This window comes from Chrysochloris asiatica, unplaced genomic scaffold, assembly GCF_000296735.1.
Source record: "Chrysochloris asiatica unplaced genomic scaffold, ChrAsi1.0 scaffold00221, whole genome shotgun sequence".
NCBI classification, from domain to species: Eukaryota; Metazoa; Chordata; class Mammalia; order Afrosoricida; family Chrysochloridae; genus Chrysochloris; species Chrysochloris asiatica.
In genome coordinates, this window is record NW_006408739.1 from 5,247,689 (window position 1) to 5,264,381 (window position 16,693).

The window sequence follows — 16,693 nt, forward strand, 5'->3', positions numbered from 1 at the left end:
TTTACTGATGGAGAAATCAAACTATTACCAAAAAAAAAAAAAGATTGTTTAGTGGCAAAATTACAAAAAAAGACCAGGTCAGAATGAATGAGGAACCCAAGACTATGGTCTTTGGCCACCCTTCAGATCAGGAATGGAACTTAGTCTGGTGGGCCAATTTCCAACTGCATAGTAGATAGGTATATAGGGGGGATAACAACCCTATTGAGGTATGCATACCTCGGAAATGATCAACCATTCAAGATCAAAAGGGCAACATTTACCTGGGGACAAGGTTCAGAGGGGTTCAGAGGAACCACAGGGAGAAAGTGGGATAACTATAGTTGCTTGGAGGGAATTGCAATCATTGAAATGAAACAAAGTGTGTGATTTGTTGGATGTAAAACTGATGATCTGCTCTGTAAGCCTTCACTAAATTCACAATAAAAATGCTTCAAAAAAGAGAGAAAACTGTACTTAAAAAAATATTGCTGAGTTAGTGGATGCTTGGAAGAATAAAATAGCATTACAGTCTTTTTTAGGGTGTGCTTCCATGGTAACACTTAGCAAACAGCCAGCTGTCTTACAGTGTATGGTATAGCTGGTGTTGAAAACGTCATGAATGCCCTAGCTGGCTCTAGAACCACAGCAGCTTCAACGCCCTGCACAATTTCTTTGATGGGGAGATGACTAGCACAAGCCCCCATTGAGAAATCTTCAGAGGAGGTAGGTGACCACTCTTAACACTCCTGTCTTTGTTGGGGATATAGAGGACCATGTAGAGTATGTAGATGGTGTGGGAATGAGTATCTTTTCTTCAAATTTATTGTAGTCCTGTTTATTGTATTCAGATGGCATTTCTTTTTTTTAAATTTTTATCCATTACTACTTCCTGAAGTCAGTAGGGACTTTCCAACTTCCTTAAGCTCCCCTGTTGTTGTTGTCAGGTGCCATCGAGTCGGAACCGACTCATAGCGACCCCATGCACTGCAGAACGAAACAATGTCTGATCCTGGGCTAACCTCACTACCACTGCCATACTTGAGTCCATCAATGCTGCCACTTGGCCAATCCATCTCGTTGGGGGTCTTTCTCTTTTTCTCCGACCCTCCATCTTACCAAGCATGATATCTTTTTCCAACTGTTCCCTCCTGACAATATGTCCAAAGTATGAGAGACAAAGTTTAGCCATCTTGGCCTCTAAGGAGCACTCTGGCTGCACTTCCTCCAAAACAGATCTATTGGTTCTTTTGGCAGTCCATGGCACTTTTAGTATTCTCCTCCAACACCACAATTCAAAGGCATCAATTCTTCTACGATCTTCCTTATTCACTGTCCAGCTTTCGCATCCATGTGAGGTTATTGAAAATACCATGGCTTGGGTCAGGCGCACCTTAGTCCTCAAGTTCCCCTAGTAATTTGAAATAGCCAATCTAGTAAGGACAAGATTGTGTGCCCTACCAATTTGAATTAGCCAACCAGGTAAGGACAAGACTGTGCAGTTGAAGCCCTAGCTAATGGGGTGAGACACAGCCTTAGACTCACGTCAGGGATAAAAGACAGGATGGCCCACCACTTGCTTGTTGATTTGGTACTGTGTTGCTATGCACCCTTCTGCAGAAGTAAAATTTTGCCTTGTCGTGATACTTTTGAATTTACCAAGTGTCGGTTTGCAGCATTGGGGCTTATTTCCAACAATGGTGTAGTGCAGAGACAAGGGCAGACATGTTCTCCAGCTTCAACCTCGTGCAAGCTGAGGCACTGAAAGCCATAACTTTCAGAAAATCCCTACACTCACCTCCTAAGGGTCCCTTTTATTTTTATTTTATTTTACTTTATATTGTGAACTGAGCAAAGGTTTGCAGAGCAGATCATCCGTTTTACATTCAACAAATCGTACACTTGGTTGCCTCTCAATGCTTTCAGTCCCCTCCATGGAACAACAATCATCCCACTTCCTCCCTGTGGCTCCTTTCTCCATTCCACCCACCTTCCCTTGGCCTTGGATAAATGTTGTCCTATTGATTTGGAATGATTGTCCATTCCATGGGGTCCCTTTGATTCTGTATCTGTGGACAGCAATAGCCAAGGACGTCTGAACAGCGATCTGGATATTTCTGCAGTAGTCTGAGTCATGTTAACACGAGTCCCGATTCTCGTCCTCATCTTTTAGATCTCAATGACCCTGGCCTCTCACTGAGAGGTTAGCACTCAGCAGGCATTCGGTAAATGTCTGTGCCAAGCGAGAACAACTTGCTGGGGCAAGTACCAGTCAGTCTTGTGCGTCTCTCCCTCTGTTTTCCCTCCCATTCGACCTTTGGGGTTCTAGTTTCCTGCAAGTGGTAAATTATTCATTTCTGATCATAGATATCAAATTGGCCCTTCCCGGCTGCCAGTAAGGTGGGGCAGCGAGGCATTTTGATCAGGGTTTGTAAATAGCAGAAACCAACCTCCTTGTTTAAATAGCGCTTACAGATAGGTGGGTAACTGTTTTTGCTAAGTCATCCTGGGGATACTCAAAGCCTTGTTGTGAGATCCTTTCTTTCCTCCTCCCGGGCTCCTCCTTCCTCCCCACCCTTTAATAGGCCCTGACACAGGTGCCTGCCACTCTGCAGGGCTCACTCTGTGCCTCACCATGGCCTACATTGCCAAGTCCTTCTACGATCTCAGTGCTGTCAGCCTGGATGGGGACAAGATAGACTTCAACACGTTCCGCGGCAGGGCAGTGCTGATTGAGAATGTGGCCTCGCTCTGAGGTACAACCACCCGGGACTTCACCCAGCTCAATGAGCTGCAATGCCGCTTTCCCAGGCGCCTGGTGGTTCTTGGCTTCCCTTCCAACCAATTTGGACATCAGGTGAGGAGGTCCCATGTATTGTACCCAAGGAGCTGGATTGTTGTAGCTTGAGGAGGATAAGGGGAGGGAGCGCGTGATTATGTGTGTTGGAGTGTCTGGAATTATGGGGCATGTTTTGTTAATCTAGGTCGTTAGGTGAACACTGAGGTGAAGTAATAATGATTCTGTCTATATATCTTAGTTTTAAGATTAAACACTGTTTATTGTTTCCTCGCTATAGTCCACGAGAGAGGTACCAGGTCTGTTTTACTCTCCATTGTGTCTCAATGCCTAGGGTATAGAAGGCACTCATTAAATACTTGTTGAGTGAATGAGTGGAAGAAATAGAAGATCAAACTAGGAATGGACTGACTCAGGAGACCTTCATTCTGCCTAGTATTGGTTTTGCTGTATAATGAATGGCTCTTTGTCTTAAGAACAGTCATTCACCTTTTTTTCATTTCCTCAATTGTAAATAGGGGATAATCACTTAGAGGGTTATTGTGATGTTCAGGGGATGCAAAAATAATTCGAAAAATATCCAGTACTGCAACCAACTTTTTTTTAAAGTTTTTATTGTGAGTTGAGTAGAAGTTTACAGGGCAGATCATTAGTTTTACATTCAACAAATCATACACCTTGTTTCATTACAATGATTGTAATCCCCCCATGTACTATCAGTTAACAGTATTTTTCACTATTCATTTTAGCTCTTTTTTTTTTTAAGCGCACTCAAGCATATATAATAATTTATACCACCAAAGGGGCACACTCTGCAAGTCTGCCTCCTGGCCGCCAGCTTCTCAGTCCCTCTCTTTCCATGAATCTAGAGTCCTCAGCTGCTCCCTCTCTCCAAGTCCCCATCTCTGCCTCCATCTCTGGTGTTGCTGCTTCTCTGGATAAGTGCAACCAACTTTTAAAATTTAAACGGAAGGTTTTAAAAAATAAATCAGCCACGTGGAAAATGACGACAGAGGAAGGCTAAGGGTTTGCAGCAAGTCTCCCTTCTGGGTCACATGTATCTCTCTGTCAAGTTTTTAAAGATCTTCAGCCCAGACACCTCAAGTTATCTTTTAAAGAATTCCTCCATTTCTACTTCTGATTTTAATAGCACAAGCAGGCAGATGTCCCCAAGTGAACCCTCTAATAGCGGTCCCCTTTGTTCAATTCACAGTGGCATAATGGCAAGGCAAAGATTAGCAGAGATACAAGTACAAGATACAAGGAAGCTTGAGGCATTATTGGTTGTGACAAACCTGAGCCCAAATCATTACTGTGTTTACTCTTCTTTCCTTGTCTCAGTCCTCTTCATCGCCTTTGTCAGAGTTGTTGTTAAGTGCAGTTGAGTCTATTCCAACCCATAGCGACCCTGTATAGGATTTCCAAGGAGTAGCTGGTGAGCTTGAACCACCGACCTTGCAGTTCAAATGACTTTTTGCAGTCTGACACATTAGCCCACCACGCCACAAGGGCAAGACCCTTTTGGTTATGAATCGGGCTGCTAATCTCACGGTTAGCAGTTCAAAACTACCAGCTGTTCTGTGGGAGAAAGATGAGGCTTTCTGCTCCCGTAAAGATTTACAGCCTCGGAAACCCTATGCAGGGTCACTATGAGTCGGAAGCGACTCCATGGCACATAACCGCCACCACCTCTTGTCCCAGAGATGACTCTATCCTTATACGTCATTTCTGCCTAGCTCATTGCTGGAGGGAGTCCAGACCTACTAGAAGCCAGATAGCCATTTGCACTAAGAGATAAGAAGTCTAATAGAGATCAACTCCAGGCTCACAATGGCCCGATGGCCTCAAACTGACTGTACTAATTGGCTCTAGTAGGTCAGAGGAAGACACTCTCTCCTTGAGAAAGATATCTGACTCCTAAACCGGGATGGAATGGGAGAAAGGAGAGAGGAGATCAAGAATAAGGCTTCTTATTTACAAGCTTCTATCCTATCTAATCCATGTCAGGGTGGGGAATGGTGCATGGGGATGGAACAGGGATGGCAGTAGGGTGGTATGGGGACAGGTAATGGGTTCAGAGTTATAAAGCATTCATAGTTGAGTGAGTAAAACTTTTGCAAAGTCGGGATAGCAACCTATAGTGGAAGGAGTAATAATGACATAGTCACAACCTTTAACCTTCGCGCTCTTATTATAACCCTTCTCCTCCTGGGTCTAAGGAGCTCTGGTAGCGTAGTAGTTACAAATTGGGCTGCAAACCGCAAGGTCAGCAGTTTGAAATTACCAGCTGTTCTGTGGGAGAAAGATGAGGCTTTCTGCTCCCATAAAGATTTATAGCCTTGGAAACCCTGTACAGGGTCACTGTGAGTCAGAACTGACTTCACAGCACGTAACCACCACCACTTCCTGGGTCTAGTCCCAGCCCTAAATCCTCTATCCTATTTAATCCATGTCTGGTGGTCATTATGTAATTCCATGTAGAGGACATTTACTGGTGTCTGGAACTTGCTTTTCCTTTGTGGTACCTGAGAACTAGACCTACTTGCATAGACTCCTCCTCTTCCTATTTGCAATTCTATTCTAGGACAAGGCAGGATGAAAGCAAGAAGCTGTGAATTGAATTCTTCTGAACTTCAACTTCATCCATAGTGCCAGGCACTGAGTAGGGTGGAGGCAAAGGCTATACTCAACACTCACCTAAAATTAAAAGCAACAGACAAACAGGGTAGAGGGAAAGTTCTAGGAGGTGGTGGCAGGGTGTGTGAGTGTGTGTGTGTGTGTGTTGTAGCTAGATAGCTATGTAGAGGAGGGGGTTCTAAGCTTTATAGCCTGACACCTTCTTTTTCTTCCTTCTGCCCTAAACTCGTTTCTTGAAGCTTCAGATACCCTAAGAACACAGCTCAGGGTAGTTTGGAAAGAGAGGCAACAGCTCAAAAGTGCTAAATCTTTCAGTATAAGAATAGGCAAGCTAGGAACTGTAAGAATTTTCAGAAACTATCAAACAATAGCTTGCGGGGGGGCGGTGGGGGGAGGCAAAGATTAGGGCAAAACAACTGAAGAAGGAACAGAAAGGGAGTCGGGTGGGGGAGAAGGCACAGAAGGAATGATCTCAGGAAAGGAGTAGGAGGGTGAATGGGATGCGTGGTGTGGATCCTTCAGTTCCTCCTTCCCTTTTCCACACTTTCTCTTTTTTCTTCCTCAGGAAAACTGTCAGAATGAGGAGATCCTGAACAGTCTCAAGTATGTCCGCCCTGGAGGTGGCTTCCAGCCCACATTTACCCTTGTCCAAAAGTGTGAGGTGAATGGTCAGAACGAGCATCCGGTCTTCGCCTACTTGAAGGACAAGCTCCCCTACCCTCATGATGACCCATTTTCCCTCATGACCGATCCCAAGTTCCTCATTTGGAGCCCCGTGCGCCGCTCAGATGTGGCCTGGAACTTTGAGAAGTTCCTTATAGGGCCAGAGGGGGAGCCGTTCCGCCGCTACAGCCGTACCTTCCCCACCATCAACATTGAGCCTGACATCAAGCGCCTCCTCAAAGTTGCCATATAGACGGGAGCTGTTCAGCACACAGATCTACTCCATCGAATCCCTGAGTATCCTTCCTTAGGATTCAGTGTGCCCTTAGGAGACACTACTGGACCTAAGCTTACCCTGGAGATCGGTCCCCTTTCATGGTGCAGCCTGCCTTTCTGGTCTGCCTGTTGTCTTTCCCTCTCCCAGCCTTCTGGTTGCTGATTCAACTTAGGACTCTAAGACTTGGCTAGCCTCTGGAACTTCGCAGAATGATGGCCCCTTCCTAAACCCTGTGGGGAGGTGTCTGAGAAACGTGAACAGCCTAGGGCCAGCCTGCTAGATGAGTCCAATAAAGGGCAGGTGTGCAAGTGGTGAGGCTCTGTGTCATCTTCCTTGACAGAAGATAAAGGGATGGTAAAAGAAACGGTATAGGGACTAGAGGAACTGGTAGCACACAGCGACTTGGTACAGAGAGGCTCTGATGGAGACGACCCCTTCAGTACTGTCTGGGAAGCGGGCTCTGGTCAAGGTCTGCAGTGGCAGTTGGAATTGTAGTAAATGTAATCTTCTAATTAATCTCTTGATAACCTATACCAAAGGGCCCCAAAGAACCCCAAAGGGTCCTTACTTGCGCTTTACCTCCCATAATCACCTTATTTCCCCAGTTCTGGAGAAGTCATAATTGGGGCCCTTTGGTTGAGGTCATCAAGAGGTTAATTAGGTTACAATCAGGAAGATGTCATTCTCTCTGTGTGTTCTGAGTCAACTAAACTACTACCTGAACTTTGAGAAATTCCTGGGAAATCAATTTGGTCAACTTTTTTTTTTGAACTGATAACAAGGGTGTGGAGGAGCAGTTACCAGAAACAAAGAGCACTTGATCCTTTTTCTGATCACCTTGTTAACATTTACTCTTGATCATTTGCTAGACTGATTTTTCCTTCTTCTACAAGTTCATATTCCATCCCATCCTTCATATTCCATCCCATCCTTCTCAAACTCAAACAAGTTCATATTCCATCCCATCCTTCTCAAATTCAAGACAAGCATGAACGACTGGGTTCATTTCTCCTTCTATGCAGGTGGGGCTGGGAAAGAATCTCCTTTCATACCTACAGGCATAATAGCTGTTCATGGTGAGAACAGAGTTCTGCTACGGTCTTTCTAAGGATGGTGCCCCAGCTTCCTCATGTGTTGCAGGCCTATTCAAAAAGTACCACCACCACCAGGGTCAGATCCTCTTATGTTCTGGAGGAGAAACCTGCTGAAAGACCGCTGCTCTTTGTCACTTTGCCCCACAGACCTGTCCTGAATCCTCTGCATTTTACCTCTTCTTTGACCACTAAAAAACCCCCCCAAACCAAACCCACTGCCATTGAAATTAATTCTCACAGCAATCCTTGACCACAAGTAGGCACATTTCACTCCTCAATGCCTGGAGTGGCGCTATAGGATTAGCACTGGACTGCAACCACAAGGTAGTCATTTCAAACCCACCGGCTGCTCCTCAGAAATCACTATGAGTCAGGACTCACTCAATGGCATTTAACAATTGAAGTCCTGGAATCCTGGTGTGGTGCTGTAGGATAAGCACTGGACCATAAGATTCATTTGAACCTCAAGTTCGGTGGTTCAAACTCACCAGCTGCTCCTATACAGGGTTGCTATGAGTCAGAACTGACTCAAAGGCACTTAACAATAACAACTGAAGTCCTGGAGTCCTGGTGTATGCTATAGGATAAGCACTAGATTACTAACGGCAAGGATCGTGGTTCAAACCCACTAACCACTCCTAGGAAACCCTTTGCAGAGTTGCTATACATCGTCAGAATCAAGTTGACAAGAGTTATAGCAACAACAGTGAAAATCCTGGAAGGTCAGTTGGTCCACTGGATACCCTGCTTAAGAACCTCAATGTTGTTGTTGTTAAGTGCCGTCGAGTCGGTTCAGACCCATAGCGACCCTGTACAGGGTTTCCGAGGGTGTAAATCTTTACGGGGGTAGAAAGCCTCATCTTTCTCCCGCGGAGCGGCTGGTAGTTTCGAACTGCTGTCCTTAAGGTTCGCAGCCCGATTCGTAACCACTACACTACCAGAGCTCTGAGGGGGGGATTCTTGTTTTTTAATTACTCTGCTCCCCACAACCATTCTTAAAGTACTTGCATCATCTGAGAAATACCTGTGGAATAGAAGGTAAGGCCCCTCTTCAAGTAAGAATAGCTTTCAGTGAATGCTGTCAGGATAAGTAATGTTACCAGGAAGAACCAGTCCCCGGAGGACATAATGTTTGGCTGAGGGTCAGTCAAAGAGGAAGCCCCTCAAAGAGATGGACTGACACAGTGGCTGCAACAATGGGTTCAGATACAGTTTGTGAGGACAGTGTAAAACTGGGCAGTGTTTTATCCTGTTCTAAGTCAGAACTGATTTGATGGACACCTAACGACACTGTCCCATCAATGGTGCTTTATTTGAAGAGTAGCCTGTGATAACGAGACACAGTATCCTTTTTGCAGGGCTGCTACTAACCACTAAGTCAGCGGTTCAAACTTGCCTGCTCCTTAGGAAAAAAATGAGGCTGTTTGCTCCTGTAAAGTGCAGTCCCAGAAACCCTAGATGAGTTCTACAGTCTCCATTGTCTACGGTGCCAGACTTGACTTGATGACAGTGGCTCTGGGTCTGGTCTGGTCAAATAAGGTTAACCCTGACAATTGAAAATGCAAGTTTTCTGATTCCTGCTCTTAAAGTCAGCAACTGGGGTAGTAAATTCTTTTGTGGCAGTCTCAGGGCAAAGCCACACACACTCATTTTAGAACAATGCAGACAAATTTCCTCGCTTGATGAAATACTGAATTCATTTGGGTGTCAGTATGATTTGTTCATTATCCAGACAGTATTATAGCCTCTTGTTATACACAAGAAGCCAGCGATCCAAGATGCTGGTACTATTCCAGTATAGTAGGTTGGGTCTTTCCTATGGGGATCAAGTTGATTTAGGGATTTCCGAAGGAATGGGAATCAGCGGGACCAAATGATAAGTACTGCACTGCCAACCACAAGGTTGGCGGTTTGAGCCCACCAACCACTCCGTGGGATAAAGATGCCCTGAGAAGATGTACAGCCTCGGAAACCCTATATGGGTCATTAGGCATCAGAACAGACTTGACAGCATTTAACAGTAACAAGGAATGGGAATTAGTGTAAATGACTTTGCAGTAATTTATACTGTAACATAAGTGACAGTCAATACAAGAGACAGAAAGGGCCCTAAGGCTGGGGAAAGGGTTCCACTTGGGCAGGGGGAATGTTATTTGCTTTAGGGGGAAACTGACCAGAGTTTGGCTCCCCAGGGAATAGGAAAGACAGGGTTGGAAGAGCTTTTACAAAGACCCCAGCCTCCTGATTCAAGGTCCCTGTGATTGGTTACTGGCTCCATGACAGTGGTTTAGCTTTCCTAAAGCTTTAGCCGTACTCATTAAAATGGTGACACACGAGAAATTGTTTCCTTAATTCTGCATCTTGTTTACCCCCCCTTCACTCTCAGAAATACCAGTTTGTGGTCATCAACAGATAAGGCAAAGGTTAACATAACATAATCACCCACTTTCTTAAACAGAACCACTTAATCCAATTTCCCCAGAAATGCTGAGATAATATTACTCACTTTAGAGGACAGCCAGAGAATCACTTTTTAGAGAGCTTCCTGAACACAGCACTCATCGCTTGGCTTAAAAATGCTTTCACCTACATAGTATCATTTGACTACAAACCTCTGTGATATAGGTGTGATTTCTATTTTCCCACTGAACCACCTGGGGTGTAGATCGGATAAGTGACTTTCCCAGCATTCCACCATTTGTAGGTGGCCAAGCTAATTCTAGACAGGACTTTTCTACTATATTTCACAGTAGAGACTTGTACATTGTAAAATTGAGAGCCTCAAATTTAATGAAGTTAACTATGCTCACAAAATCAAATCAAAAGGACTGTCACACTAAAATAAAAAACCGTGTACATTTACCTCTTAGTGATAATTTACAAGTATACTGCTTGTGCTCAAACGATATCATGCTAATTAATTAGTACTGGAAGAACCCAAGACTGTTTGAAAAAGACAGAGCTGACTAAAATCACACAATTCCAGAGACTAAGTAGCCATATCTCAGGGCTGTATGTTATGGAGTTAGTAGTGAAGGAGAAAGTAGGCTGAAGCGAGGTGCCTGACCAAGTCCATGGCCCCAGTCACACCCACACATTCCTTTTTCTTCTTATACCTTAGGAAGGAAAGTAGAGACAAATGCTTTTGCCTGGGTCTTCTTTATTTGAATAGTAAGGAATAAATAGATCTGGGTTCAAGAGATCCTTCTATTAGATCCATAAAACACCACAGTATACAGTACAATGTCGGTTTAATAGTAATGAAATATGAGAATAACATCTTGTGTTTAAATTTTCTGTAGTATATGACCCAAAACAGATAAAACTATATATTCTGCAATAGATGAGGACGTCAGTAGGGGCATATAAAATCAACTCTTGAGTTCTAAATGACTAAGTTGGCAGCATCACCAAGCTCTAAGAAGGGACAATTGAGAGGCTATAATGGGCTCAGTACTGCTATTTAAAGTAATGAAGCATTTTCTCAGCTTTCTGGATTCATTTCACCAAATGATTTCCTCAGCAGCTCAGATAGAGATTTGCAACAAAGTGGAAAACATTTTCCAGGAATAAGACAGCTGAATTGCAAGCAGCAGCCGACTTAACTTTTTCTGACATACCTGGATTTCTTAAGGTGCTGTTACTGGCATTCTCAACTTCTTCCTAACCTTGTCAGGTTCTTACCCTTCATGTTTACCAAACATGACTGAGAGGGAGTCACTGTACTCGCTGGGTGACCTTAGTTTCTTGGCTCTAAAATGGGCTAACAATAATACTAGGTGCCTCACAGAGTTGTTAATGAGGATTAAATGAGCAAAGTGCTTTAAGAGGCCTAAGCACAGAGGAAGAAGCACTCAAACCTCAGCTCTTATTTTAAGTATTGCTGTTACACAACAAAGTTTTCCCCTGGCATCAAGTCAACAATGAACACTCCACTCACTTTTTCTTCTTGTAAGTAAACTTTAGTTCAGAAACATCTCCTACAGTATGAAGAGGAAACAAACATGCTTCTAATGCCTGACCCTTTAAGAATTGGTCTCAGAGTGAGAACTAAGGGAAGCCACTGCATTCTATCTAGTACTTCATATTCTTCCCAAGGCATTTTAGAGTTAATTCATTTGGATCTCCTAACAATACTGTGGGGTCCTGGTGTGGTCCAGTGGGTTAACACACTGAACTGTAAAGCTGGTTTGAACTGCAAGGTTGGCAGTTTAAGCTCACCAGCTGCTTCTCAGAAACCCTATATACAGGGTCACTGTGGGTTGGAACAGACTTGATGGCACTTAACAACAACAATACTGTGAAAGAAGCATAGTACCAATTTTATTAACCAGGTATAAAAATACAACAAAGATGTGCAAAGCAACATGTTCTTAATGATTAGACGGCTACCAAATGGCAGAGAGGCTCACGTACTGGGGTTTATGGCTCTCACGCCAGTCATCTTTCAACTGTACACGGGAAGACAGTCTACGTTCCCATTGGAATAAATGAAACCATTCTTTATCATTAACTAAAATCCACTTTATTCATACTACTTAGGTTGTTTTTTTTTCCTTTTTAACCAAATGTCGCTGGCCCAGGATCCCACATTACATTTAGTTGTCATGTCTCCTTAGGCTCCTCTTGGCTGTGACAGTTCCTTAGACTTTGTCTTTGATGACCTTGATAGTTTTGAAGAGTGCTGGTTGGCTATTTTGTAGATTGTCCATCAGTTGGGGTTTGCTTGATGTTTTTCTCATGATTACACTGACCTAGCAGTTTTTGGAAGACCACTGAGGTAAAATGGCATTCTCCTTACATCATATCAAAGATAACTCACTATCAAAGTGACTTATCAGTGATGTCATTCACCTTGAAACTATCAAAGTGACTTATCAGTGATGTCATTCACCTTGATCACCTGGCTGAGTCTTGTTTGCCAGAGGTCCCTTATAAAGTGACCCTCCCTACCCTGTTTCCATACTGTACTCAGGAAGGAATCACTAGGTACCGCCCACTAGGGGTGAGGAACTTACTGTTCCACTTCCTGAGTGCAGACTGTTACATAAATCTGGAATTATTCCATCCACGCCATGTCTCTCCCTTCTCATTCATTCGTTTATAATATCATACAAATCTGGTCTGTACATATTTATTTTTTATTTGGGGTTATAATTCAATACCACTTTGTTTTGTTGCACAAATTGTTCCATCTTTCTTTTGTACAATAAGTTCCACTGGGAACTCGTTTAGTTGCTCCTTTGTTCCTGACATACTTCCAATCACTGTGGTTTTTTTTTAAGCATTCCCTTACTTTGTGCTCCAGGCTCATCTTGTATATTCCCTGTCCTATTCCGAGAATCTGGGTGCTACATATGCTTCTGTAAGGATTGTTTTCCAGCTGTGTAACTGCTAACAATGATGCTTACCTCTGGCTGCACTGATGTGAACTGAGAACCTAAGCAGAAGAACTCAGCTCTGGAGAGCAGCAACTCCCTAAATTATGTGTGCTTTCAAAGAGTAGATAAATCTAAGCTAGAAAAAAAGGCAAAGTAAACCAACAGGTTTTCTGAATTGTAAACCAATTCAATGTGGTTTCAACAAAACTGCAGAAGGATCCTCAGAACAGCAGCGTCATCTGTCGGGGGTCATCAGGGAGAATACTGATAGTATCCTCGGCTTTACCACATAACAGACACAGCATGGTATACTCCTAGAACAAGAGAATGTGCATAAATACCTTGATGAATGGGGAGAAAAGTGTTCCATATAACTTAGTTTGATGAAGCTACTTTCTGAAAATGGTTATGAGCATTCTTTCTGCACCTTAGACAAACTTCTTCAATACCTATCACAGTGTCTTAGGTTTATTCTGCACATTACAGAACCATTTGTTTTTGTAAACTGAATACATGTTGATGCTCTACATACCCATATCATGGCTATTTCGTGGACTTAAAACACACACACACACACACACACATATATCTATATATTTGGCTTAAAGCTGCTATTAGAGTAAGGAAGTAATTTGGTATGCATCCCCTAAGGACAAACTCCTGTTTTTAGAGCTATTACTTTTTAGGGTATTTAACACTGCTATGGTAGCATAGTGGTTACGAATTGGGCTGTGAGCCGCAAGGTCAGCAGTTCGAAACTACCAGCCACTCCATGGGAGAAAGATGAGGCTTTCTGCTCCCATAAAGATTTACAGCCTCGGAAACCCTGTTCAAGGTCGCTATGGGTCGGAACCGACTCGACGGCACTTAACAACAACAACATATAACAGAAATGACTTGAAAAACAAAACGGGGGTAAATTCCCAAGCTAAGAAAGCTATTATCTACTCCAAGAAAACAAAATAATTTTGTTAAACCCATTACTATATCATGTTTCATATTTAGATTTAGGGAGCTGGTTGTCTGGAACTCAATCCATTTAAGGAGTTTTGTATTTTTGGGCCATAACAACTTAGCTAGACTAGTAATAGAAGGAATTTTAATTTAGTCAAATATCCTTAGGGAAAAGTCCCATTCTCATAGAATTACTTAATGTAATCATAAATTATGAAGACTCTTTTAAACCTTTTGCTTAAAAGTGGGTTATTTTCTTTGGGAAAACAAAAATCTATCTGAACCTATTAGTATTTCAACACCTGTCTGGAAATTGATTAGTCAAAGCATTTCTCAGCTCTGGACAATCACTAGTCACTGGAGAGGTCACTGAGATAAACAATGTCTCTAGTACAAAGACTCAGAACAAGGTAAGTGCCTTTCACTATCTCGTGGATTCAGCAGGGGAGCTTAGTTGAGACAGTGGAAAGACTGTTTAAGACCACAATTAATTTTAAAGTCTATTCTGCGTATAGACACTGTAGAAATAAATGAAGGCCAGAGCTCAGAGAACAAATATCAGCTTCATGAATTAAAAATCAAATAAAAACTTAGTCTCTCTAAGATCTTTTACTGCTGTTAAATATTTCTACTGCCTTCACCAGTTAGTTCACTAGTAATTGGACATTACTGATAGGACAGAAATGAAGAAGAAAAAGTAGAGGAGTTAAGAAGGAAAATTTGTGAAAATACACCAATGTCTGGTTTCAACCAATTTATCAACTGACAAGATTTACTGAGTACCTGTAAGTTCTGCAATGTTCGGTGCAGTGGAAGACATGAAAGAAAGAAAAAAGAACAGGCCCATGACTTTTATGAAATTTACAGTCCAACTTGAGAGAACCAAATAAACCCTAACATATGGTATAATCAGAAGAGAATTAAATCAGTGAAACTGATTATGCCCATAATTTTTCAAGCATAAGGGGGTTAGAATTCAAATGTCATTGTGCTAAGTAGTTCCCCACAGAAACAAAGTTATCCATGGCAGTTAGGCTTCCATACAAGTCCTTTAAATTCACACTGTACAAATGCTATATAGCATCTGACCACACATAGCAATGATTCCGTGGGAAAATATGTTTAGAATTCAACATTGAGATGCCAGGAAATGTGGGATTAGATTATCCTTTTCAAAACCTGCCAGGCGGAGATACTAAGAATTTAGCCCCACTTACAAGGAGTTCTGGTAGCGTAGTGGTTACAAATCAGGCTATGAATTGCAAGGTCAGCAGTTCGAAACTACCAGCTGTGCTGCGGGAGAAAGATGAGGTTTTCTGCTCCTGTAAAGATTTACAGCCTCAGGAACCTGTACAGGGTCACTATGAGTAGGAACTGACTCCACGGCACATAACCACTACCACCACTCATGGGGACCCCTCAGTTCTAGCTTGTCAAGGATTGGAAACAGATTTGGAAGGAATGAATGAAGTGCTCCTGGCGTGAAATGGGTGGGATCACCTTTGGGGAAGACTAGATACTGTTTGAGTTTCAGAATTTCCTCTATTACTTCATTAAAACAACAGTAACAATAACAGATAAAGTGATCAAGTTGATTCTGACTCATAATAACCCTACAAGACAGGGTAAAACTGCTCCACAGAGCTTCTGAGGCTGTAAATGTTTTAGGAAGCAGACTGCCTCATCCTTCTCCAATGGAGTGGCTGGTGAGTTTGAACCGCAAACTTTCTGCAGCCCCAAACCTAACCCAATGTGTAACCAGGGCTCCTCATAACTCTACTGTTGTTGCTGTTAAGTGCCACTGAGTCGGGTTTGACTTGTAGTGACCCTGTATAGGGTTTCTGAGGCTGTAAATCTTATGGGAGCGGAAAGTCTCATCTTTCTCCTGTGGAGCAGCTGATGGGCTTGAACTGCCAACATTGTGATCAACAGTCCAGTGCGTATCCAAAGAGCCACCTTGCTTCATTACTAGACTATCTGTTGTTGTTAAGTGCTGTTGAGTTGATTCCAACTCATAGTGAGCCTGTATACAGGGTTTCCTAGTAGCGAATGGTGGGTTTGAACTGTCAGTCTTGTGGTTAGCAGTCTAGTGCTTATCTTACAGCACTACAACAGGATTCTATTGTTGCTGTTGTTGTTAGGTACCACTGAGTCAGTTACAACTCATACAGACCCTACTCAACAGAACAACATTGTCTATAGTCCTGCACCATCCTATCCTATCCTCACAATTGTTGTTATACTTGAATCCACTGCATATGTCACTGTGTCAATCCATCTCATTGGGGGGTGGAGGGGCTTCTCTTTTTTGCTGATCCTCCACTTTACCAAGCATGATGTCCTTCTCCAGAGACTGATCCCTCTGATAACATGTCCACAGTATGAGAGCTGAGGTCTGGCCATCTTGGCTTCTAAGGAGCATCTGACTGTACTTCTTCCAACACAGATTTGTTAGTTCTGGCAGTCCATGGTACTTCTAATATTCTTCTCTAATAACACAACTCAAACTCATCAATTCTTCTACAGTCTTCCTTATTCACTGTCCAACTTTCACATGCATACGAGGTGACTGAAAATACCATGGCTTGGTTCAGTCAGGTACACCTTAACCTCAAACTGATGTCTTTGCTTTTGAACACTTTAAAGATGTCTTGTACAGCAGATTTTCCCAATGCAATATATCCTTTTATTTCCTGACTGCTGCTTCCATGAGTGTTGATTATGTATCCAAGCAAAATGAAGGCTTTGACAATTTAAATCTTGTCTCCATTTATCATAATGTTATTTATTGGTCCAGTGGAAAGGATTTTTGTTTACTTTACATTGAAGACTGTGGTCTTTGATCTTCATCAGTAAGTATGTAAGTCCTTTTAATTTCTTACAAGTAATGCTGCATTATCTGCATACCAAA

At 42.7% G+C, this 16,693-nt stretch overlaps 2 protein-coding genes across 2 annotated transcripts in view; one reads left to right on the forward strand and one right to left on the reverse strand.

Moving 5' to 3' along the window:
• The first annotated feature begins 2,614 nt into the window (after window positions 1–2,614).
• Window positions 2,615–6,329, forward strand: GPX2 (glutathione peroxidase 2 (gastrointestinal)). Its single transcript, XM_006878294.1, is given in 2 exon segments — window positions 2,615–2,836; window positions 5,979–6,329. Coding segments are annotated over 2 exon segments (573 nt in total).
• A 6,720-nt stretch (window positions 6,330–13,049) lies between these two features.
• Window positions 13,050–16,693, reverse strand: part of CHURC1 (churchill domain containing 1) — a 30,716-nt gene continuing 27,072 nt past the window's right edge. The window contains 1 exon segment of the mRNA XM_006878217.1: window positions 13,050–13,142. Coding sequence (XP_006878279.1) covers window positions 13,050–13,142 — 93 coding nt within the window.